The sequence below is a fragment of the Chelonia mydas genome, chromosome 18, assembly GCF_015237465.2.
Source record: "Chelonia mydas isolate rCheMyd1 chromosome 18, rCheMyd1.pri.v2, whole genome shotgun sequence".
Taxonomy (NCBI): domain Eukaryota; kingdom Metazoa; phylum Chordata; order Testudines; family Cheloniidae; genus Chelonia; species Chelonia mydas.
In genome coordinates, this window is record NC_051258.2 from 22130554 (window position 1) to 22157610 (window position 27057).

General features: G+C 39.4%; 1 protein-coding gene across 2 annotated transcripts in view; it reads left to right on the forward strand.

The window, feature by feature from the left end:
• The window catches only part of CAMTA1 (calmodulin binding transcription activator 1), a 913014-nt gene that overhangs the window by 18834 nt on the left and 867123 nt on the right, over window positions 1-27057 (forward strand). For both annotated transcript variants that reach the window (XM_043531564.1, XM_043531565.1), the window contains exon 2: window positions 13444-13562. In XM_043531564.1, the coding sequence (XP_043387499.1) occupies window positions 13444-13562 (119 nt within the window). The remainder of the gene's footprint in view (window positions 1-13443; window positions 13563-27057) is intronic.

Consider the following 27057-nt stretch of genomic DNA (forward strand, 5'->3'; position numbering starts at 1 on the left):
AAAGTGATAAACTAAACAGTAATAAGTCACCAGGACTGGATGGCTTTCACCCAAGAGGTGTGAAGGAACTCAAATGTGAAATTGCAGAAGTACTAACTGTAGTGTGTAACCTATCATTTAAATCGGCTTCTGTACCAAATGACTCGAGGATAGCTAATGTAATGTCAATTTTTTAAAAAGTCACCAGTGGCGATCCTGACCATTACAGGCCAGTAAGCCTGACGTCAATACTGTGCAAAATGGTTGAAACTATAGTAAAGAACAAAATTGTCAGACACATAAATGAACTTAATTTGTTGGGGGAAGTCAACAATCAGTTCCACACACACAAAATGGGAAATGGCTGCCTAATGGGAATACTGTGGAAAGGGATCTGGGCGTCCTAGCGGACCACAAGCTAAATATGAGTCAACAGTGTAACACTGTTGCCAAAAAAAAAAGTGAATATAATTCTGGTATGATTAGCAGGAGTGTTGCAAGCAAGACACAAGAAGTAATTCTTCTGCTCTGCTCCGCGCTGATTAGGCCTCAACTGTGTCCAGTTCTGGGTACCACATTTCAGGAAAGATGTGGCCAAATTGGAGAAAGTCCAGAGAAGAGCAATAAAAATAATTAAAAGTCTAGAAAACATGACCTATGAGGGAAGATTGGGGGGAAAAAAAGGGTTTGTTTAGTCTGGAAAAGAGAAGACTGAGAGGGGACCCGATAACAGTTTTTAAGTACATAAAAGGTTGTTACAAGGAGGAGAGAGAAAAACTGTTGTTCTTGATACGATAGGACAAGAAGCAATGGGCTTAAATTGCAGCAAGGGAGGTTTAGGTTGGACATTAGGAAAAACTTCCCAACTGTCAGGGTGGTTAAGCACTGGAATAAATTGCCTAGGGAAGTTGTGGAATCTCCATCATTGGAGACTTTTAAGAGCAGGTTAGACAAACACCTGTCAGGGATGGTCTAGATAATACTGAGTCCTGCCATGGGTGCAGGGGACTCGACTAGATGACTTCTCAAGGTCCCTTCCAGTTTTATGATTCTATGGTTTTTGTAAAGGGAAATCATGCCTCACCATTCTACTAGAATTCTTTGAGGGGGTCAACAAGCATGTGGACAAGGGGGATCCAGTGGATATAGTGTACTTAGATTTTCAGAAAGCTTTTGACAAGATCCCTCACAAAAGGCGTTTAAGCAGGGGTTCTCAAACTGGGGGTTGGGACCCCTCAGGAGGTCGCGAGGTTATTACATGGGGGGTCATGAGCTGTCAGCCTCCACCCCAAACCCCGCTTTGCCTCAGCATTTATTATGGTATTAAATATATAAAAAAGTGTTTTTAATTTATAAGAGGGGTCGCACTCAGAGGCTTGCTATATGAAAGTACAGAAGTTTGAGAACCACTGCTCTTAAGCAGAGTAAGCTGTCATGGGATAAGAGTGAAGGTCCTCTCATGGATTGGTAACTGGTTAAAAGATAGGAAATAAAGGGTAGGAATAAATGGTCAGTTTTCAGAATGGAGAGAGGTAAATAGTGGTGTCCCCGAGGGGTCTGTACTGGGACAAGTCATATTCAACGTATTCATAAAAGGTCTGGAAAAAGGGGTAAACAGTGAGGTGGCAAAATTTGCAGATCATACAAAACTTCTCAAGATAGTTAAGTCCCAAGCAGACTGCGAAGAGCTACAAAAGGATCTTACAAAACTGGGTGACTGGGCAGCAAAATGGCAGATGAAATTCAATGTTGATAAATGTAAAGTAGTGCACACTGGAAAACATAATCCCAATTATACATATAAAATGATGGGGTCTAAATTAGCTGTTACCACTCAAGAAAGAGATCTTGGAGTCATTATGGATAATTCTCTGAAAACATCCACTCAATGTGCAGCGGCAGTCAAAAAAGCGAACAGAGTGTTGGGAATCATTAAGAAGGAGATAAAATATATTGCCTCTATATAAATTCATGGTACACCCACATCTTGAATACTGTGTACAGGTGTGGTTGCCCTATCTCAAAAAAGATATACTGGACTTGGGAAAAGGTTCAGAAAAGGGCAACGGAAATGATTAGGGGTATGGAATGGCTGCCTTATGAGGAGAGATTAATAAGACTGGGACTTTTCATCCTGGAAAAAGAGGCAACTAAGGGCAGATATGATAGAGGTCTATAAAATCATGACTGGTGTAGAGAAAGTAAATAAGGAAGTGTTATTTAGTCCTCCTCATAACACAAGAACTAGGGGTCACCAAATTAAATTAATAGGCAGCAGGTTTAAAACAAACAAAAGGAAGTATTTTTTCACACAGTGCACAGTCAACATGGGCAGCTCTTTGCCAGAGGATGTTGTGAAGGTCAAGACTATAACAGAGTTCAAAAAAACTTGATAAATTCATAGAGGATAGGTCCATAAAGGGGTGTTAGCCAGGATGGGCAGGGATGGTATACCTAACCTCTGTTTGCCAGAAGCTGGGAATGGGCAACGGGGGATGGATCACTTGATGGTTACCTGTTCTGTTCATTCCCTCTGGGGCACCTGGCATTGTCCACTGTTGGAAGGCAGGATACTGGGCTAGATGGATCTTTGGTCTGATCCAGTATGGCCGTTCTTTTGCTCATGTGAGAGAGAGACTAAAAATACTGGGACTATTTAGCTTGGAAAAAGAGATGACTAAAGGGGGTCATGATAGAGGACTATAAAATCATGAATGGAGTGGAGAAAGTGAATAGGGAAGTGTTATTTACTCCTTCACATAAAACAAGAACCAGGGTCACGCAATGAAATCCATAGGCAGCAGGTTTAAAACAAACAAAAGGAAGTACTACTTCACACAACACAAAGTCAACATTTAGAACTTTTTTGCAGGGGATGTTGTGAAGGCCAAAACTATCAGTAGATGTTGAAAAAAATTAAGTTTTTTGACAATAGGTCCATCAATGGCTATTAGCCAAGATGGTCAGGGTAGAAACCCATGCTCTGGATGCCACGTAGCCTTTGACTGCCAGATGGTGGGACTGGACAACAAGGGATTGATCACTTCACACTTGCCTTTTCTGTTCATTTCACTGAGCTCTGGCATCATTCTCCTAGGTTGAACAGAAATATTCATTGAGTGTGGATACATACTAGAAGAAATCAAAATGTTACAGGTAGAAAAGTTAATTTTGCCTTTTATCAATAGACCATTGTGTGGAGTGATAACATTGATCATATGTGAATGGAGGTTGCTGTAGTCTGGTGAATCTGGCATCTATAAATTGAGTGGCTGTATCAAGCATAAAAATCCATTTCTTCTGCAGCTTTGCCTGTAAAGACTCAGCTAGTTATTATTGAAAGGAAACTTGAGTGACGATGGTGATCTCCACAACTCTTTAAGCTTCAGTTCCCTTTGTGATACCATCGTCTGTCCCAGATTCCAAATCTCCTTTGTCATAATAAAGTACAAGGTTTTTTACCCTGCATAAATTTGATACAGATTTTTGTCTAGCTACAGTGTATTCAGTGGACCAGTCAATAAGCACTGTAATAAATCTAGCTTTTTATATGAATTGTTGAGATCTTTTTGTCAGTTATTGGGCTAGTTGCACTTCTGATCCCTTCTGCTGTCTGTGAGTGCACCCCCGTTCAGGCCTGTAGTAAATCACCTGTTTTGGGTAGGAATAGTGTGATTTTCCCATTCGCAGACTGGGCATTGGGCTGCAGTACCCTACTACTAACTGGTTACATCGGTAGATCTGACTTCAGAACCTGCAGTTCTCTTCCTCAGGAGCTATAACAAGTGGCATCCAATGACCAAAAGGCTTTCTTAAAGCAAAGTATTGTTTGTTTAATATTAAAGCATTTCAGAGAAAAGAACTTAAAACAATAAACAGTCTATACATATTCCTGTTTTACCTAAGGCTTATTATCCCCCTAGAAACTTGGGGAAGGCCCCAGCTTATTCAGACATTATTGCAGGACATGTCTCTGTGTCTGTATCAGTCTGTTTCCTCCACAGATTGACAACTGCCCCAGCTCCCTCTCTCTAGAGAGACCTTTTACCCATTCAGTGTCCATTACTAGCTTCCAGGCTTGGAAAAACAATTGTGTAGTTTTGGCTGGGGCCTGGAAATAGCATCTTCACTAAGCCATTGTCTTGTAATTGTCCCCAAAGGTTTGTTGGGAGACTGCTTATTTAGAGCTATTGAGTTGCCTTTCTGTTTGTTTTTCCAACAGCTCCCTATTAAGCTAAATAGATACATTTGTACAGAAAGCCCAATGTAGCTATACAGTGACTATCTTGCTAATCAGGTTACATGCGGTAATTATTACAGATCAGAATTTCTAGATAACATAGCAGCTCCACATTCACCACATATTTCTTAAGATATTTTGCAATTTCCTTTCCAAAAGTCTTATGTTCCATGGGTATAAATATATTTTGAGCCCAAGTTAAGGATGTTTTCTGTAAATTATAGAGTATTTTAAAAATCTGTAAACCTGAAATGGTGTTTAGTGAATATGGTAAATTACGTTAAATGAGGTGGCAAACTATTGGATCTCGTGTTTCATCTTATGAAGAGGTCTGGAAAGAGGAACTTCCTGTGGACAAAGTAACATGTATTCTGCTTTCATGCATTTCACAAATTAAACTGCCTAGCTGTGACAGGATTAGCTGATTTGCAACTGCATAGTTGTAACATAATATTAGAAAGAGGACATCGTCCTTTTGAAATTAAACCAAATTTTGTTGCTGCAGCAAGAAACCGGACTGTATTTTTGTACTTCAAAATGTACTTTGGGCTAGAAAATAACTCTTTGAATTACCTGGCCTGTAGTTGAAAGGCCTTGTCCCAAACTCTCCCCTTCCAGCCCCGCTTCTTAGAGTACTAACAGGGCAAAGCTCTTAGGCATAGTTTGACTTGTATATTTGGGGGAGCACCTCCAGTCAAGCCCATGCACGGCCTGACTGGAGCAGCTCCAGTCAGGCCGTGCATGGGGGCAAATTCTGTGCGGGCCCACAGGGGTACCATTTCAGATTTTGGTGAGGGTGATCTTTAACCATGATTCCAGGAGCTAATTAGGCAACTGAAAACTAATTTTTTTTTTTTTTTTTGAAGATAATAGCTTAGAAATTATCTGACAGGAGCATTGTGTCTAATTCCTATATCAAAAAAGAAAATTAAATAAAAGACTCACTCAGCTCTAATACTAACATGATCTGACATCTTGTGGCAAGTCACTTAAGGGACACTGGTTAGGTTTAAAATTGAAATGTATATTCTTAGATACTGTTACTAAAGTCAGAATGGACCATCGTTATCATCCTGCACATTGCAGGCCACAGAACCTCACCCACTCACTCATGTGGTAGACCCTAATCTCTGGCTGAGTTACTAAAGTTCTCAAATATGGTTTAAAGACTTCAAGTTAGAGAATTTACCATTTACACTAGTTTAAACCTGCAAGTGACCCATGCCCCATGCTGCAGAGGAAGTGAAAAACCACCAGGGTCTCTGCCAATCTGACCCGGGGGAAAATTCCTTCCTGACTCATATGGTGATCAGTTAGACCCTGAGAATGTGGGCAAGATCCACCAGTCACTCAGCTCATTCCCAGCATTTCCTGTTCTTTCCTGCCAGACCTGACTCTTCTATTTTTGGGGGGGGGCTTCTCTGCAACAGTGTTTTTCCCAGTTAGTTCTGAGTTCTTTACTTCCCATTTTATACTCTTAAATTACTATGGTTTTGTACTCATTTGTTTTAATGTACTAATTGTTAGTAGAATTTCAGGTTTTATATAGATTTCTTTTTTCCTAGTAAGACATTTCACGCTTAAAATGCTCTTCTATGCTGAAAAACCACACGTATTCAAACAAAAGTGATAAGCAAATTGCCTGTGCTGATTTTGCAACCAGTATCACCTTCTGATATACATTGAACTTTCACAAGTCATGATACTAAACTGCTCAAGATAATTAAGACCAAAGCAGACTGTGAAGAACTTCAAAAAGATCTCACAAAACTAAGTGATTGGGCAACAAAATGGCAAGTGAAATTGAATGTGGATAAATGTAAAGTAATGCACATTGGAAAAAATAACTCCAACTATACATACAATATGTTGGTGGCTAATTTAGCTACAACTAATCAGGAGAAAGATCTTGGAGTCATCGTGGATAGTTCTCTGAAGATGTCCACGCAGTGTGCAGCGGCAGTCAAAAGAACAAACGGGATGTTAGGAATCATGAAAAAAGGGATCGAGAATAAGACGGAGAATGTCTTATTGCCCTTATATAAATCCACGATACGCCCACATCTTGAATACTGCGTACAAATGTGGTTCCCTCATCTCAAAAAAGATATACTGGCATTAGAAAAGGTTCAGAAAAGGGCAACTAAAATGATTAGGGGTTTGGAACGGGTCCCATATGAGGAGAGATTAAAGAGGCTAGGACTTTTCAGCTTGGAAAAGAGGAGACTAAGGGGGGATATGATAGAGGTATATAAAATCGTGAGTGGTGTGGAGAAAGTGAATAAGGAAAAGTTATTTACTTGTTCCTATAATATAAGAACTAGGGGCCACCAAATGAAATCAATGGGCAGCAGGTTTAAAACAAATAAAAGGAAGTTCTTCATTTAGCACACAGTCAACCTGTGGGACTCCTTGCCTGAGGAGGTTGTGAAGGTAAGGACTATAACAGGGTTTAAAAGAGAACTGGATAAATTCATGGAGGTTAAATCCATTAATGGCTATTAGCCAGGATGGGTAAGGAATGGTGTCCCTAGCCTCTGTTTGTCAGAGGGTGGAGATGGGTGGCAGGAGAGAGATTACTAGATCATTACCTGTTAGCTTCATTCTCTCTGGGCCACCTGGCATTGGCCACTGTTGGTAGACAGGGTACTGGGCTGGATGGACCTTTGGTCTGACCCAGTATGGCCACCCTTATGTACTTAAAGCTTCAAGTAGGGGATATACGTCTCAGAATTTGCAGATTGAAGTAAAGTGATTTAGGAGCACAAGTCCCATTAGGTCCTTTTGAAAATCCCACCCTTATATACCTAAATATGAGTTTAGGAAACCTAACTTTAGGCTCCTATTTTTTGACCATTTTGGCCTATGTATATTTTTAAAACAAGTGACTAACTTTTTGTTAATGTGTAGGAAGTCTAAATAACTTTTCATTGTTAATGCTGAAGAACTTTTGTTTTGAAGTGACAAATATTTTATGTCACTAAGTTTGTAGTACAGATACAGTTTTTGTTCCTGATATGGCAAATGCTTATGCACATACTTAATTTTAAGTTAATGAATAGTCCTATTGAAGTTAATGGGACTATTCCTGTAGGTAAAGTTACATACCTGCTTAAGCATTTATAGGTTCAGGGCCTTAATTTTCAGTACTTGTGCATGTGACTTTGATTATTGTTTGTCAGTTAGTATCTCAAGAGGTGGCTATACTCCATAGAATTTAGAGGGAGATTATCGCAAGAAAAAGTTGGGGGTTTTTTCTTTGCTATTATCATGGTAGGTACATGTTGTTCGGAAAAGAAACATGATCTGCTAGGGCACGTTTTCCATTGTATTTGTGGGATAACAAACCACTTTAACCTTATTATAGGAGCTTACTCCGTGTGGCACAGAATGCCTTTTCCCATCAATTTCATGTTAACTTCATCACAGTTCTTGTCAAAGCTGAATGAGTGAGATTTCCATCATCTATCAGACATGAAGAATTTTTTCATTATGTGGCATCTGCTATGCTTAGAACTGCTGTCTAGCTTCTGCTACTGTGAGGCATCTTTACTTGATGTCTTAAGTGTTCTCTTTAGATCATAGGATAATAAATACTAAGGTAATAGGGGTGGATAATGCTAAAAGGTGAGCTCATTTAGCAAATGAATGTTGAGCTTAGGAGAGGGTGAGGAAGCATATACATATCACTTAAAGTAATACACTATTTTTTGTTCTCTTCAGTGCCATTTGGTCAAACTTACCATTCAACAAGGTTAAATCTGTTTTGGAGGTCATCAAATCTGGCTGTCATCTCATGCAACAGTATTATTATTTGGATGGCTGGACCATTTTTAGGCCCTACCCTGAGATGGATTTTTCATAAGTCGTCAGTGTAGTAAAGTAGGATGGCAGCCACTTCCATGCTGCTGGTTACTTTCCCCTGGTCTACAGTAGGACTTTAGGTTGAATTTAGCAGCGTTAAATCGATGTAAACTTGCACCCGTCCACACGATGAAGCCCTTTTTTTCGACTTAAAGGGCTCTTAAAATGGATTTCCTTACTCCACCCCTGACAAGTGGATTAGCGCTTAAATCGGCCTTGCTGGGTCGAATTTGGCGTACTGTGGACACAATTTGACGGTATTGGCCGCCGGGAGTTATCCCAGAGTGCTCCATTGTGACCGCTCTGGGCAGCGCTCTCAACTCAGATGCACTGGCCAGGTAGACAGGAAAAGAACCACGAACTTTTGAATCTCATTTCCAGAGACTGCGGGAACTGTGGGATAGCTACCCACAGTGCAACACTCCGGAAGTCGACTCTGGCCTCGGTACTGTGGAAGCACTCCGCCAAGTTAATGCACTTAATGCACTTAGAGCATTTTCTGTGGGGACACACACACTCGAATATATAAAAACGATTTCTAAAACGACTTCTATATATTCGACCTAATTTCGTAGTGTAGACATACCCTTTGAAATGGTCTGGCTGGGTGGTTTTAGGGTTGGCTTTAGCCATTTTTGGAGTTCTGAATGTGTACCTCATTAGTCGTTCTTAAACTTTATTTTGGTTATTAAGTGCTTGTCAGAGCACCCAGTGCATATGCAATATTCAAAAAAGCAATTTTAGAGCCCGGCTTATCAAATAGATTCTAACTTTCTCTCTTACCCCATTACTGTAAAGGAAAATTAACTTTAGATCCTTTCTAATATTCCCTCAAACAAAAAAATGTGAAAATAAGCTTTAGCTCTGCACTGTGCCTGGAGAGTCAAGGGCCCTGGTCTGGAAGTGCCCTGTCACCAAGACTCCTTTTAATTTAAATCAGGGGGGTGCATAGTTGGTAGGCCTCATCTGATCTCCATTCACGAAGTATAATAGGAGGAGAAACCCTTTGTTTTTAAGTATGTGGATTTGAAGGGTTAAGATCTGAGGCCTATCAAGTGTTTATACCTAGTCATTGCACAGTTCCAAAGCAGCAAGTTGTATTAGTACCCTGCCAAACTTTGCCCCTCTCAGATCGCTATTTACAGAAGTCAGTTTCACCAGAAACATTTTTTCAGTCTTGAGAGGTTGGTTATTCACCAAGGAAAACTTCAAGTATTTAAAGAATTTATTCTCTCATTTTATATTTTGTAGGTTCTTAATAATTCCTATAATTTTGGCTATATCCTTTTCCAAGGAAATTGGTACAAGTGAATTTGTACAGAAAACTGCATTAAATAAGATCTCAGAAGACATAGGATAGCAAGTACTAGATCCTGGAATAATATCAGACTGGGAAAATTCTTTCCTGTTTTGGCTTTGACATTACAGCATGAACCAGTAACATCCAATTTCTTGTAGAAAAGAGCAAACCCCAAAGTGAAACCACTATTCATGCTAAGAGTTGCACTCAGATAAGTTACCCTGAAAGGGCCATAAGAGCTGCTGTGTTACTCCTGGAGATCAGCAGTTTATGTACATGGTTGCTAATTGCATAAATATAACTCATTAGAGTAGATGTTTATTGTGGAGTTTATCATGAGATCTAATTAAACTCAAAAGATCCTGTGGATCTACTTTGCTCTCTCAGTTGCACTTTGTCCTGATTGCAGGCCTAGTTGCACCCTATCTCTTCTTTGGTCTCTGTGACTGCACCCTCTCAGGTATCTGGCCTTGTGCCTTCACCTCTCTTAGAGTTGGAATTTCTCTGTTTTCCCACTCTTGCACTGGCCCCAGTACACTGTGCATTGACTGTGCTTGCTCAGCAAGGCCAACTGGGTTTGACACCTGCAGTTCTTCCCTTTGGGAGTCTATGACCAGTGTTAAGTATAATGACCAGTAGGGTTGCCAGGCCTCCAGGATTGGCCTGGAGTCTCCGGGAATTGGCATTGATCTCCTGGCAACTATTGAAAGCAATCCAGGAGGATATTTAAACAGGATATTTAAAGAAAATGACATTACATCGTCACAGCGGGGGGGAAGGGGAGAATCTCCCGGAATAGCTTCAGAGTTGGCAACCCTACCAGACAGCCTTCTGCCAAAGAACTGTTTGATCTTAACAATAGGAATATAGCATAGAGAGAAAAGGATTTTAAAACTATCCACATGCATGTCTTTTACCTAAAGCTCTACCATCCTGTGATGGTCTAATTTGAGAGACACTAGTGGGTCTTGGGTATCAGCCTGAACAGTTCCCTGGCAGCAATTAATCTCCCTCTGGAAAAGAATGTCTTTTTACCCAGTAAAAAGAAAAGGAGTACTTGTGGCACTTTAGAGACTAACCAATTTATTTGAGCATAAGCTTTCGTGAGCTACAGCTCACTTCATCGGATGCATACTGTGGAAAGTGTAGAAGATCTTATTATATACACACAAAGCATGAAAAAATACCTCCTCCCACCCTACGCTCCTGCTGGTAATAGCTTATCTAAAGTGATCACTCTCCTTACAATGTGTATGATAACCAAGTTGGGCCATTTCCAGCACAAATCCAGGTTTTCTCACTCCCCCCCCCCCCCACAAACTCACTCTCCTGCTGGTAATAGCTTATCTAAAGGACCACTCTCCTTACAATGTGTATGATAATAAAGGTGGGCCGTTTCCAACACAAATCCAGGTTTTCTCACCCCCCCCCCCCAAACTCACTCTCCTGTGAGTGGGGTGGGGTGGGAGGAGGTATTTTTTCATGCTTTGTGTGTATATAATAAGATCTTCTAAACTTTCCACAGTATGCATCCGATGAAGTGAGCTGTAGCTCACGAAAGCTTATGTTCAAATAAATTGGTTAGTCTCTAAGGTGCCACAAGTACTCCTTTTCTTTTTGCGAATACAGACTAACACGGCTGTTACTCTGAAACCTGTTTTTACCCAGTCTGAGTTCTTTCGCTGTTCTCAGTTCCCAGGACTGCCCTGTGTGGCAAAACAGGTTTTGCACCTTGACTGGAGTCATGAGGTAGAATCAGCTCAGGCATTGTCTGTTGACCACTCTGGATTGTTTACTGGGGCATGGCCTAGCTTGAGTCATTTTCCCCTTTCTGCTTGTTTTCCCAACAGTCCTGTTGATTTAACCCTGTATAGTTAAGGAGTAAACATCCCAATAACCTGGCCAACATGCAGTAGTCATAAACTATTACAGAGCCGCTCATGTCTGTCACACGCATCACTGCATATCGTATAAAATAATCTGCTGTGCTTGCATGAGCAGTTGATCTAACAGAAAGCATATTGTTGTACTTAACAAAAGAGAGCACAATCAAGCCCTAAAAATACTTGGGATATTCGGCTGCTAGCTTGAACCCAGGTTCTGCTTTCCAAAGTGATTTTAAAATCCTTCTGATCCTGTATTTCTCATTTTATTTGTTATTGATTACTGTAGCTATATATGTACCATAGGTTCTCAGCTGTGTTTGTGTGTATAAAACTTTCTGTTGGGGGGGGGGGTCCAGTTAGTTGGCCCAAATTTGGTGAGTGATGTTGCAAACCCCATGTGCCAGTTCACAGTACCACTCATGGGGTCACAATGCTACAACAAACGTGCAGGTTAGTGTTTGAGGACCTTCTGGAGAAAGTGAGTCTTGGCGGGGCAGGGGGTTTGCACAAAGGCAGCATGAGTATCTTTTCAGCTATTGTATGGGGGTGGCCTCCGAGGCTGAAAACAAACAAAAATGTTGAGTGGGTGTTTGTGATGGAAAAAGAATTGAGAACACTTATACAAACTTTGAAAATGACAGCTAACATCGTGTTGGCTTCTGTGTTATGAAAATGAAATGGACTGATATTTGAAACACAAATCTTTAGTATTTTATAAATGTAGGGTCTGAAAAATTTACCATATACTTATGAGCCAAAGGCTGTTGGGAAGTTCATGTTTGTTTGTTTAAAAGGTACATATGGTATATAAAAACATACATAAAATATATACAATTATACATATTTTGACTATTCTCACTCTATAAACCATCTAGAAGAGAAATGGGTGGGGTGAAATAGAACTAACAAAACTTGTGCCTGTTATTGAAAATGTTAATAGTACTGGGATTTCTACTAGAGTGTTGCCTTGAATTCTGCTAATAAATTTGAAGACCCGACCCTTGTGGTTACTGGAGACAGGCTAATTTTTGTCTCACCCTCACCCCTTTTCCCATTCTGCAGTCACCTGACTAATGCACGGGGAAAGACTTTCCATCACTCTACCCCCACTACCAGCCCTCTAGGTACTCTGAGGCCAAGTTTACACTAGAACCTTTACATCAGCTGTGCTGCTATAGTGTGTTTGGTGAGGACACAGTCTGCTGATGGGAGCACATCTCCTGCTGAAGTAGCACCAATATGGACAAGCGCTTGGATCACTGTAACCTGCGTCGCTCAAGGGGGTATCTTTTTCACACCCCTGAACGATGCAAGTTAAATCAACTTAAGTGGTCGTGTAGCTCTGCCCTAAGGAACTGTGTGTGCTTTCCCAAGTGGCTGAAGAATGAAACTGACTTGATTGTGGTCAGATGATCTACTTCTCTCAGATCTCAGTAGCTAGTGGAAGTTGACAAGACTGAGTTTTTACTCTGCTGCAGCTTGACAAAGCTGTTTCAGTAGCTGAAGAGGTACTGGGGATGTCTGCAGATTTAGGCCAGGTACATACTAGAAGAGGTTTGCCGGTATAGCAATACTGGCAAATCCTCCCAGTGTAGATGCAGTATAAAAGTGCTTTTTCCAGAGTATCTTATATATAAGTTCCCCGAGTGAAATAATATATACCAGCAAATATGCAGTGTAGTTGCAGCCACGTCAGTCCCAGGATATTAGCAAGACAAGGTGTTTGAGATAATATATTTTATTGGACCAACTTATGTTGGTGAAAGAGACAAACTTTCAAGCTCTGCAGCTTGTTTCTCTCACTATACCAGCAAAAGCAGTTTTTTGCTGCTATAAAAATGTTGCCAAAAGTGATACCCCCAGCAACATTACTGTGTTGGCACAATTCTAATGGATGCCAGGCCTTAGAAAGCTGGCATTGCTTCAGCTTATATTCAGTTGAAATTCAGAAGGTTACCTTCATGATCATAAGGGATAGATATTTAATGTTTTTAAAATTAAATCTTAAATTCTCCCAAAGTTTATTGGTTTTCCTACTGCCACTTGCCATGGAAAATTACCTGCTCCTCAGTGGCAAGTAGGCGAGTGGATTTTTCAGGTCTTGTTAATTTGATTTTATTATAACAATTTCCCCCCTCATGTTACTTGCATTATATGTATTCTTTTCCTTCTAGATGATCATGGGAACAGCAATGGCAGTCATGTAAAAATCTTTTTACCGAAGAAGCTGCTTGAATGTCTACCAAAATGTTCAAGTTTACCAAAAGAGAGGCACCGCTGGAACACTAATGAGGTAGCAATTTTTTTTGTCTTTTGATAGCACTTTTCTTGGTGCTTATTGGCTGTTTTCTTGTTCAAGAAAACTCAGGAAATATTGTAGGTGAAATTTGTTAATATGGAAACCCATGACCTTTGGTATCTAACAGAAGCTGACTCACTTTCTGAGAAGCTTGTGTTATTTAATGAGCTTTGAATTGTGCTTGTTTCAAAAAGACAGAATGAGCATGCTGACTAATTTGGCAGGAGTCTGTTCTGTTTGTATATGTTGCAGTGTTTCTCAAAGGCTTAGTTAAACTCTACATGTGTCTGATTTAAATATTCTTACTGTTGTCAGGACTTAATGAAGATATGGCTTTGGTACTGTACTAAACAGTATTGTTTTGAAAATGTGAAATTACTCTTAAAATGGATAATGATAGACTTCCTAGCAGTAAAACAATACTTATTCCTCCTTGCAAAATGGATTTGAGACTTAGCTAGCTTAGCAACTTCTGAGAAACCCTTGTTAAGAGCAGAGGATGCAACAAATAAGGTATTTCAGACCTGCAGCCCAGTTCTAAAAACAAAGCAGGAGGTGATTCTCTGACTGTGCCTGTGTAACTCTTGTTAAACAAAACAGGATTTTTGTGGTTGTTGTCAAGACAAGAAATGTACTCATTCCATTAATATTCAGTTGTTTAGGGGTACAAATTGAAACTTAAAATGCAGTCTGTGTGTAAACCATTGCCTATTGAGTCTGAGGCAGTAAGGGTGCAAGTTATATCTTAGCACCCTCAATATAGTTTTAGATCTGAATTGGTTGTTCAAATAATACCTGTGGGGGAAAAAAACCACAAATATTTTAGTGGATACCATAATTAAAATTTGTCTATCACTGTAATCAATTATTTGTACCAGACTTCAAAAGATTTTAACTAAAAATGTACCAACAAAATGTACATGACAGCAGGTGGTCACTCAAGCACAAAACCAAAAATCTTAATTTGTAAAAACCTGGGTAGCAAAGTTGCAAACATGTTATCACTTTTTGTCTCAAATATAAATTTGATCTTGCAAATTGTAATTTATAAAATATTGTAATAAGGTTAGTTAGGTCAGGGTTTTTATTTTTTAATTGCCATCAAACATTTCTAGAGCAGTGCTCAGTATCATGCTTACATATGTGTTGTCTCACATGAATTGGGCTGTAATTTTGCAACTTAGTCATTACATTTTTCTTTTTTTAATTGACTTTCTTCTGTGATAGCATTTATATTTGCAACAAAGCATGAATTAGTAGCAATTCCTATGATTTTAAAAGATGCTGGTTTTCGGGAAATATTTGGGCAAGTAAAACTTTTAACATGGCTGGAACACTAGAGCAGTATTTTATCTTGAAGTTTGGTGATTTCAGAAACTTCTCTGGATGACAAAGCCATTAAAAAGTGTAAACTTTGTTTTTTCGCGTCACGTCATTCATACCAGAATATCACAAAAATCTTCACATAATGCTGTCATTTGTGCACATACATTGTAAACTTTAATTATAATATCTCATGCAGATAGCATCTATAGTTATAGGAATTCTGGGTAAAGTTACACAGTACTGAAGTTTGAGGGGAAAATGATTGAATATGGGGTGAACTAGAAGGTGTATGGAATATGATTTGTCTTTCTGGTACTCATGAGGTATACTAGGCTAAGAGAAGAGATTGAGGAATATCGTCTGAATGTGGGGTATGTGTCAGTCACTGTTGGAGTTGTGTTCAAATCTTTTAATAGTACTTGTGGTATAATTGATGCAGGTATGTCTTAAACTATTTGCCAATAAAATTAATTTTCGCTACAATTACTGTAAGTGATTATGATAATCTTTTCAGCACTACATTGTCAATGGAGAATCAGTTTAGCTTAGTCTTTTAGATGTGGACCGTGACACTGTCATCTGTGCCTTTGTTACCTCTAAAAGGTTATTACCGTAGACCATCACAAGTGATTTAAGGATGATATTCAGTGGCAGCGGCCAAGGGACTAATTCTGCCCTTGGATTAAGGCTCATGGTTTCCATTAACTTCATTGTATATTGTACTGGTTTCAGTTTATCTATGAATGTATTTAAAGGGTTGACCTTTATGGGTGGTCATAGTGGCCTGTCCTGTATTACACCATGTACCAAGAGAAGAGAATCTTCTGCCTAAATTAAGTTTAGCAGCATTAAATTTCTTCAGCAGAACACAGTCTTAAATATCTGCGTAGATGCACTAGATTATATACTATGAATAATAAAATCAGTAGGATATGAGAACAGTGAAAGTGGGGATCATGTCCCTTTCTCCCTGACCGTGGTTCTTATTCTGAATTAAGTAAACTTCGACATTGTTATATTTCTTGTTTAGGATTAACTGATTCTCTCACTAAGCCTTGATTCCATATCATTGTATAAAATTACTGTTATTGAGAGAACATTGTGAATTGTAAGTACTTGACACAACCAAAGGTTAGTTTAGTCTGTTGTAGATTATCTTCTCCTCACTCTGTAACTGTATTTTTTGTACTCTTGTAAAACTACTTTGGAGATACTTAACTTAATTTTAAAGACCAAAACACAGTTTCTCAAATATTTAATGTTCAGTACATAGACAAACAGGTTTTTTGAAAACTGGGGTTTTGCAGAAAAATGTAGTAAGCAGTTAGAGAAGTGGGGCATTTTAAAATGCTTACAAATTTATTTTGAGATTTGCTTTCAGATTATTCAGTTTTAACTAAAATGATGGAAATAGGTTTGCTTACCAAAATCTCATCTATTTTAAAATCAGCTTCATGGTGTTTTTATATTTTACAGTGAAGAAAAAGTTCCTTGTAAATTTTATTTTTTTTAATTTGACCTCTGTGACAGTGTTTTTTTTACAGCTGCTTATTTTTGTAGCCCTTTCTGAATTTAGTGTCTTGTGTTTTGTAATACTGTTATATTAGTCAAATCACCTGTTGCTACATAATTTCCCAAGAGATTTTAAATGCTTTTAAGCTACCTTTTCTGGTTCACAATAAATACATAAGTATGGAAAATCCATAAAAAAGTTATTGTTTGGCGAATTGGGGGGGGAAAAGAAAACCCTGATTAATTTGCATCACATTAAACACAAATCTAACGAAGACTTGATATTTGTAATGTCTGTGTTTTAATAAACAAAAATACATGTAGGCCGACTCTCACTGAACCTTAGCTATAACCACAGTGCTACATATAACTACTTTCAGAGCTAGGTACTAATCAAGATGAGTGGGAGTGACCAAATCTATCCCATTGTAATGTACAAAATTTATAATATTCTTGGGGTGGGCAATATTCTTAAATCGGATTTAGTCAAGATGCTGAAACACTGACAAAACAAAAGTATTCTTCAGAGTGTCTGCAAGAAATGAGGTTTTTTTACTATCTTTTATATAACTCAGTTATGCCTTTTAACTCAAACTTAGTGAAAAGCATGAAGTTACTCAGATTGTTCCTTGTTATGTGTAGTTTGTGGAAACAGCAAGTTGGCTAGTGTTATAAAACCTTGTACAACTATGTAAAACAGCCAGTACTTACAGGGCTGGAGTATTTTGATTACACAAACTAAATCAGCTCTGTAATCTCCTAAGAACATTTCTTTGACTAATTGTATACTGCCTGTTGGTAAAGGCATATAAAATGGCATTTGATAACATCCAAGATATATTAAGTATAACTTTCGTTGTATTCAGTCTAGTCTTATGGTTTTTAAAGTTTGGTTTATCATGTAAAGTCAGGGCTGCCAAACGATTACAAAAATTAATCAGGAGATTAAAGAAAATTGTGATTAATTGATGTTTTAATTGCACTGTTAAACAATAATAGAATACCCTTTAAATATTTTTGGATGTTTTCTACATTTTCAAATATATTGATTTGGATTACAACACAGAATACAAAGTGTACAGTGCTCACTTTATATTTTTGATTACAAATATTTGCACTGTAAAAAAGAAAAGAAAGTGTTTTTCAGTTCCCCTCTGACAAGTACTGTAGTGCAATCTCTTTATAATGAAAGTGCAGTTTACAGATGTAGAAATTTTTTGTTACATAACTGCATTCAAAAATAAAACTATGTAAAACTTCAGAGCTTACAAGTCCATGCAGTCTGTCGTCTTGTTCAGCCAGTTGCTAACACAAACAAGGAGATAATGTTGCCTGTTTCTTATTTAGAGTGTTACCTGAAAGTGAAAACAGGCATTTGCATGGCACTGTTGTAGCCAGCATTGCAAGGTATTTACGTGCCAGATATGCTAAACATTTGTATGCCCCTTCATGTTTCATTAGCATGGGAGCATGTCCTCTGGAATGGTGACCGAAGCATGAAGGGGCATATGAATGTTTAGCATAATTGACATAAATATATTTGAAAATGTAGAAAAACATCCAAAAATATTTATAATAAATTTAAATGGGTATTCTTTTGTTTAACAGTGCACTTAAAACTGCGATTAATCGGGATTAATTTTCTTGTGTTAATTTGTTTGAGTTAATTGCTTGAGTTAACTGCAATTAATTAACAGCCCTATGTAAAGTATTCCAAACTCTAACTTCTTATTGAATCAAGTAATCTACTGAGGTGCAATGGAGCATCACGAGGAAGAAGTGGCTTCTAAAATATCAGTACCCAGGGGTGCTATGCCTCTTGGCATGTAGAGTGTCTTCCTGTCTCTTCCTAGCAGAGCTCATTAGGTTGACAGAAGCTGGGGATACCTGCTGTTAATCACAGAAAAAGCTCTCTTGAAGCTGTCTTCGTAGTTGAATGCACCACAGAGAGATTTATCTTCTTCAGGAAACATCAGAGCCATAGACTGGCCATGTGTTCAAGAAACAGTGATATTTACAAGTACGTCTGTATATCTTTCTTTAAGTAATACCAAAGACACTGTGCTATAAACTCCTGAAGTTAGTTTTTTGATTGACAAACCAGTTTGACTGTAGAGAATACTAAATTTTCCCCATAGAAATAGATTCTCTCAATGTCCTAACAAAATTCAGCAGTACCTCTCATATTTAACCTTTTCCTCCCTGCATGGTAAAGAACCTCAGCTTATGTCCAGTCTTTTTCATCCCAGTGTTCAGGTGCTTCTTGAATTACTACAACTCTGAAGATAGCCATTGAAAGCTGTCACTTATCTGTTGAGGTATGTATTGACTGTCCATTCAGTGTACTCCAGGTCAGATCATGTTCAGCATCATGTCAGTTGTGATTTTTAGCTCACATAATGCTGAACACAGTTTGCCCTGGTCTGAATTAACTGGACAGTATTGCCCAACTTTGTGTCATGTAACTTTAGTCTTCACAGTTATGTTCAAACATGTTAATTTTCTAGTGAAGCCAAGCCCATTGAAAGAGGAGGCTGAAAATAGGATCCCAGTGTACGTGGGGACTGGGAGAGAGACAAGAAATGGGATGCAGTTTCTGAGAAGGGAAAGATCGGGAAGAGGTGCAATGCAGTGCACTGGTGCTTCCAACTTTATAAAAGAATCTAAAATATTTAAACACAAAAGCGGTTATTAGGAACTGTAAATAAATTGTCAGCAAATAACCCAACAAGTCATAATTAAGGCTACGTTTTAGTGATGAGTATTTTTAGTAAAAGGCACGGACAGGTCATGGACAGTAAACAAAAATTCATGGCCCATGACCTGTCCATGACTTTTACTATATATCCCCTGATTAAAACTTGGGGCTGGGGCAGCTCGGGGGCGAGTGCTGGAGGAACGTGGCCCCGGGAAGCGCTGTGGGTACTCGGGGTCGGGGGGAGTTAGGGGAACTACTGCGGGTGCTGGGGAGGGGGTCATGGGTGTTCGGGGGGGGGGGGAGGCGGGGACATGGCCCGGGGGGCACTGCAGGTATTGGTGTGGCCCACGGGGGTGCTGCAGGGGGGTTGGTGGGGCTGGGGCAGGGGCAGGCTCCCTACCCAGCTCCTGTGAAGCAGCGACCACAGCTCCTAGCTCCATGTGCTGCCTCCGCTCCACCCCCAGCCTGGTTCTGCAGCTCCCCTTGGCTGGGAACCATCGCCCCTGGGAGCTGGGGCAGCGGTGCCTGTGGGGCAGAGGCAGCTGGAGCTAGGAGCTGAGGGAGCTCCCCCCAGGTAAGCACCGCCCTGTACCCCAATCCCCACCCCTGAGCCCCCACCCAAACTCCTGCTGCTGGGGAGGGGGGAGGGCCTGAGACTGGCTCAGAGGCTGCCAGAGCTGCTCAGGCAGCTCCCGGGCCAGTCGCACTACTGGGCTGCTGCAGAAGTCACAGAGGTCACGGAAAGTCACGGAATCCATGACTTCCATGACGTTCGTGACCAACACGGAGCCTTAGTCATAATTACTATTATAAAGTAGAATCCTGTTCCATAAATCATCCACAGGTGTGTTTAAAAAAAAAAAAAAAAAGAGACACAGTCAGAAAATAATGCAGTTTAGAAGATCCCAAAAGTATGGGATTCTTAATTGCTGTTACAATGGTAAGTAAGTTATACAGGACTTAATTTGCCTATCTGAATTGACATAACTTAAAATTTATGACAATAGAAACATTTGCTGATTTATTCTTAAGCTCGTGAGTGGTAGTAGAAAGCGACTGTGGAGAATTAACTAATGGCTGTCTCCCCAACAAAAGAGGGTCACCATTAGCCAGTGGCTGCCATGACTTTCTAGGGGTGTGACTGCCCTTCCCCCTGGTCCCACCTCACAATATGGGCTCACCGTGAATAGCTAACCTTGTTAGTTATGATGGATATTATTTAAGACGTTAAGCTGTATTTTGATTCCTTCCCCTTAACGAGTCAGAATGGGAGGGGGGGGGGTTTAAGGGGAGGGGAGGGGAAGCAGGATGTCACTACACTTGAATATCAAAATAATCCTTTAAGCGTCTTTGTATAATAATAAAGGAACCATATTACCAAAATACACTGTGTCTATTTACTAGAGAACTGCACAAAACACTACTGTAGTAAATGTTGAAAACATCTCCAGCAAATCTCTATGCATGTACGGTAGAGCATTGAAGTAAGAAAAAATAAGCATTTCCCCCCTGATTTGCACATGTGGGGTAGGCTTCAACTAGGAAGTCTTCAAAGGGAATTATCCTGCATATTAATTGAAAAAAGTTAATTACAATCCCAATTGTTTTTTAATTTTTGGAGGCAAAACTGAAGATGCTTTTAAAGATAACTCTAGTTAGCATTTTGCTGTTTTCCATGGCAAGCTGCATTGCAGGAATCTGAGTCTGAATGACATTATTTCCCATTTACTGTGGGGAGTCTAACTAGTTTTGTAATCTTTCTTGTCGTAGACTTTGAGATCAGAAGAGATCATCATAATCATCTAGTCTGACCTTTTGCACATTGCAGCTATAGAACCTTGCATACCTACTCCTGTAGTAGACCCCTATCCTCTGGCTGAGTTACTGAAGTCCTTAAATCATGGTTTAAAGACGTCAAGTTACAGAGAATCCACCATTTACGTGAGTTTAAACCTGCAAGTGACCTGTGCCCCATGCTGCAGAGGAAGGCAAAAAAACCCACAGGGACTCTGCTAATCTTACATGGGGAAAATTCCTTCCCTACCACAAGTATGGCAGGCAATTGTACCCTGGGAATTTCGGCAAGACCCAACAGCCAGGCTCCTGGGGAAGGATTCTCTGTAATAACTCTGCCTTCCCCATCTAGTGGCCCATCACTGGCCATTGGGGATATTTGCTACTAGCAGTGTCAGATCAGCTGCGTACCATTGTAGGCACTTTCATCATACCATCCCCTCCGTAAAATTATCAAGTTGCATCTTGAAGCTAGTTACGTTTTTTGCCCCCACTACTTCCCTTGGAAGGCTGTTCCAGAACTTTGGTCAGAAATTAGAAACCTTCATCTAATTTCAAGCCTAAACTTGTTGCTGGCCAGTTTATATCCATTTTTTCTTGTGCCAACATTGGTGCTTAATTTAAATAATTCCTCTCCCTCTGATGTATTTATAGAAAGCAATTATCTTGCCCCTCAGCCTGGGTTTGGTTAGGCTAAACAAGCCAAGTCCTTTGAGTTTCCTCTCATATAAGGTAAGTTTTCCGTTCTTCTGATCATCCTCATCCATTCGTCTGATCATCATAATCACTCCTTCTCTGCACCTGTTCCAGTTTGAATTAATCTTTCTTAGACATAGGAGACTAGAATTACATACAGTATTCCTGATGAGATCTCGCCAGTGCCTTGTATAATGGTACTAACGCTTCCTCACCTGATGCATCCTAAGATTGCATTAGTCTTTTTCACGGCCGCATCACATTGGTGGCTCATAGTCCTTCTGTGATCAACCAGTACATCCAGATCTTTCCAATCCTCTGTTGCTTCCAACTCATAAGTCCCTAGTTTATAGCAGAGATTCTTGTTACTTGTCCCTAAGTGCATGACCTTGCACTTTGCACTATTAAGTGTCATCCCATTTCTATTACTCCAGTCTTGAAGATGGTTCAGATCTGGTATGCTATTCTGGTCCTCCTCCATATTGGCAGTATCACCCCACTTTGTGTCATCTGCAGATTTTATTAGTACACTCTCACTTTTTGTGCCGAGGTCATTAATAAAAATGTTAAATAAGATTGGTTCCAACACTGATCCCTGAGGAGCTCCACTGATAACCTCCCTCCAGGCTGAGAGTTCACCTTTCAGCATGAATTATTGTACAGTTGTCTCCCATTGTGTCCCGTTTAACCAGTTTCTTATCTATCTTTCAGTTTTCATATTAATCCACATCTTCTCCCATACTTAAGTTACTTGGAATGGTCAAGGCAAGCAAGAGATTTGTTATCCATAATCTATAATGTAGTTGGATCTCAAATATTTGGTCATATCAAGCATCAACCAAAAAAACACTCCTTCCTTAAATCCCAGACCTCTTACCTTGGGGGCTAATTCTCTGTGCTCCAAAACTGCACCTAAAGGAATTATGTAAAATATTGAGGGCTTCTTGGAGAATGAGTAAATAAAACTGGCTATCAAAAGATGACTTAATGGACACTCTTATTTGCCAAATTATTGCTCTTAGGGCAAGAGCCTGTCTATTGGAAGTAGCCCTCTTCTCAAACCCTTTTGGACAGAATTCTGCAACCATGAGAAATGGAGCAGAAACCAGTTTTCCAACATTTCTCTCCTCCACTGACCTGAAGCAACCACCATGTGGCAGAGTAAGGCTTTGAAGAAGTTTTAGTCAGTAAAGTTTGAATTCCTGTGAGTCTATTTGCTGGACTGTGGCTGGTTTCCTTTTGGACTTTATCTGGTCCTTCACAGATTCAAGTTCTTTTCAGCCACTTGCTCTTTCTCCTTAATCCTTCTCTTTTAAGAATAAGACCATGGACAGATATTTCCGTTTTCGCTATCAGGTTTCCTTAAAGTGAACTTAAATTCATTGGCCCTTTATATCCAAAAACTTGTCAAGACACACTTAGGATATAATTAGGACCATAACATTCTGTTTGCTTAATTAGGGACAGAGTCTGTCCCTAAAAGATGTAAAAAGATCAGAAGGTCTCCTGTTCAGTCATAGCCAAATTGATACCATTGTGCATCAAAGAAGCATATGTAGATGAAAGGCTGCCATGCTCATTTAGTCTCCTGTTTCATTCTACAAGGGTATTTCCTACTCCTGGATGGAATGGGAAGCTTTGCCAGGCTGCGAAGTGATCCACAATCCACACATGCTCACATTGTTGTAATGTATAATTAAGTGCTTTCTTGAGTTTGTCCGTTACATTCTAGAACCGTAGACCAAGTCAACCTATTTCTCCTTTTCACATGTGCCAATCTTGCATGATTTTGTGATTGTTACTCATAGCTCATGTTCCTAAGGGAGAGAGGAATTTCATTCCTACCTTGTAAATGGGTCTTCTACAAGGGTCCCAGCAATCCAGAAGCTTGTTCTGTTGTGTGTTTAGGTGCTAGTTGCAAAGGCAGTTAACCTGTTCTCTGGGTGTAAAGCTTGACTTAATGGAACTATCACATTGAGAAGAGCCCATATTTTGGATTTGTGACCCCCATTGCAAAAATTGCTCTATGTGGTAGGAAGAAAACTTCCTTTATGTGCCACAGGGTATTGGAATCTCTTGGATAGCATCTTTCCTGAAATTCATCAGAGGGGAAATAGGATAGCGGAAGACTTATGATCTGAAAATTATACCAAGTAAAGGTTTATTTCCATTTACCCTACATGTGTGAGAGTTGCCCATCATGAATGAATTGGAGGTTTCTTTCCGATATTCTCCTTCTGAGCATCTTTCTGTGCGGCTTTAGGGCTGACTTTGGGGCTGATGTTTCTTATTGCTTCTGAAAACTGACAGTTGTGGCAAACCATGTGAGTACAGTGAAACTATACAAAAGATCAGCCTTATTAGACAGCTGCCTAACTCACAACACCATCCCCCAAAAAGTCCCAAGGTGGTGTAAAATACAGTTCTGCTCCACCTTCATTAGAGTAAATCCTATCAAGGAACTGACAAAAGTTGGTTACTTATAGGAGGTTATATTGAAATTCTTCTACGCTCTTCTAAATTTATGCCATACAAAATTTGCTACTAATGGCCCTGCTGTATATTTCTCAGTCATGGTTACAAAATTAGCAAATATCCAGAGCAGGCTCACTGATTTCAAACAATTGAAATATTGTCTCTCTTGGTTATCTTGAAACATATAAAAGCATTAATAACTGATGTTTTATGATGCACTCTTTGAAGTAAGGATTTTATAGGAAATTTTTCTTATCCTCCGCTTTATTAACATATGACCATGATGATGATTGTATAGTAAAATTACTTTGAAAAAAGATGTTTTTTGTAGTTGCGTGCAGCGAAGATATTGGAATCAATGTCTTGTGACTTTAGTGAACTACATCTAAAATTATACAGAGAAAATACATTTCAAATTACAGAAGCTTGTTTGCTTGAATTTAGTGACAAGATCTCTTGCCAAAAGTCTCATTCAGTCTTTGAGCATACATATCAAGTGTAAGTATATGCATACATTCATTGAGGTGCCTGTTTTTTCAGTCTGAATCTACCCCTTAATTGTATTTTGCAGTTCTCAATAGCACCTTACAATTAATGAAAGCGTATGGAAATGTTTTCTTTCCAATAGTCAGTTTAAAATGGAATTGATACCTAGATTTGTGAGAGAGTATTCAGTTGGCCTTTCTTTTGTATTTTAGGTATTTCTCTTATGAAAGTCTAGTTAGTACCATACACTGAGATGCTATTGTACATAATTTACCAAGTAGTTAATCCACTTTCTGAATAAACTGATAAAGCCGACAGGTGTACTAGTGGTCTTGGGCAAAAAAGAATGATGTTCCCCCCCAAAATAGCTATCTTTTGGGGGGGGGGGGTGGGGGGGGAGGGAAGGGGCAGGGGAGTTGTATTACTATTTTGTAAATGCATGAGGAACTTGTTTTGCTAAAATTCAGCTAAAATGGTTGTACACTAAATGAAAAACTCCGGCTCTTTAAACTCACTTTCTGTAGCAGTCTGAGAATAAAGCTTCCTACATCAGTAGGTATTCCTGAGTCCTGGAGAAGCTACAAATTTAGCCATTCCTTCAAATGTACCCATATGTAATTCCATTGGTTTTAATGGGATTAGAAAATTGCAAAAAAAAGAATGACTTGGACAATAAAGTTTTGCAGTATTGGGCCCTTACTCTATTTGTCTCTTGAATTCTTTCACAACTATAAAAAGTTAATTTGCAGAGGTGCATTATATGCTCCTCTTATATTTAAAATGAATGAATTTGTAGACTTAGAGTTGGAAAGAATATATTGCTGTCCTTGTTCTCGTATGCAAGATTATAAATAACTCATTGATTATTTATGATTCATTATGATGACATCTTATCAGTGCCAAGTTAATAGTGTTTAGTATCTTTAAAGGGAGACAGGTTAAAAATCACTTTTAAAAAATTATTTCTCCAAAGGTAATTTTCACGTGTTTGAAACTTAAAGCTGAAACTGGCAAAGAGCTATTTTCATGCAAATAAAGCGGTGTTGGCGGCACATGGTATTTGTCAGTGCCATGTACCAGCTTGATGATGATGATGTACACTTTCTGCCATTCATTTTACAAAGGAGTGTAGTGTCTGATGGAGAGACATGGCTGCTGTTTCGTCAGATGTGAATGTGTATTCTTGAAAGTATTGTCTGCATTAATGAAAACATTTCAGTCTGCCCATTTCCTGGTTTTAGCTACTATTATAACTTATATTCATATTACATAAATTACCCCCTTTCCCCTAGGCATGAGACTTGGTCCTTACAAGAGGACTGTTTCTGTCTCAAAGGCTCCTCTTCACCTCCAGTCCAGCATTATTTTTAACTGCCTTCCTGGAAGTTTACATTAAATATCAGATTCCAATCCTCCATCAACCTGAGTCAGGTTCCTGTGGTCCAGGAGTTCCTTTCCATTTGATAACCTCTTCTGCTGTCTGTCTGCTCCTTGATGAGCTTTTATACCACTGCAAGAGTGAAAGCTGGCTTGTAGCCAGCCATGAGAGCCTTAATTCTTGCAGTAGCCTTCTTTAAGGCTTCTCCTTCTTTAAGGAATACATTGTTATTTGTTGTTGTTTTCTGCAAGGGAGACCCAAACCTTGTAAGTTGTTAAGATCACTGTGTATTAGCAAGAGCTGAAGAGATGGTACTGCCTATAGAAGGAGACTTTCTTTCCAAAAGATTAGGAAGATGTATACCTTTTTATTATCATGACCATAACTTCATCTAAAAATATCAACAATGAAAAAATTTAAGGTTCATTAATAAGACGTTGTGCATGGGCAGAGCCACCTTCCTTATTTGTAATTCAGAGCGCATATAGCTCTGGACACACACCTGAATCCCCAGGACAAGTCAGGCTTTGCTCAACAAAATCTCTGTTACCATCTCTTTTGTTACATATGGATGCCATTCAGTATCTTAGAAGTTGATAGTCATGAACACTGTCTCTAGAAGTCAGTTCTGTGTCTGCACTTGGAAGACAAGGTTCAGGGAAAATAGCTAGTTTTGGGGAAGGAATTCACTTTGCAAAGTGGCAGGAAACTTTGAAAACCCACAAAATCAATGTCAACAGAACAGGATGTTGTGACTTGAGGGTGTAGACCTGGTTTGACCTGAGTTATTGGGCTGGGGAAGAGGGGAGGCCTCATGTCTTGGGAGACCAGATTAGGGAGGTAAGTAGATCAGCAGCCTAGAAACAGAATGGCTGTGCTAACTAAGATAGGTAAATGCCCCAGTAAGCTAAGTTTCAGAGTAGCAGCCGTGTTGTCTGTATACGCAAAAAGAAAAGGAGTACTTGTGGCACCTTTCCTTTTCTTTTTGTGGATACAGACTAACATGGCTGCTACTCTGAAACCTGTCATTAGGCAAGGCACTGAATTTAGCCGTATGGAGTGGAAATCCATCAACTTCATGAAAAAACTCATACAGATACAGACAGACATCTTCCTTTACAAAT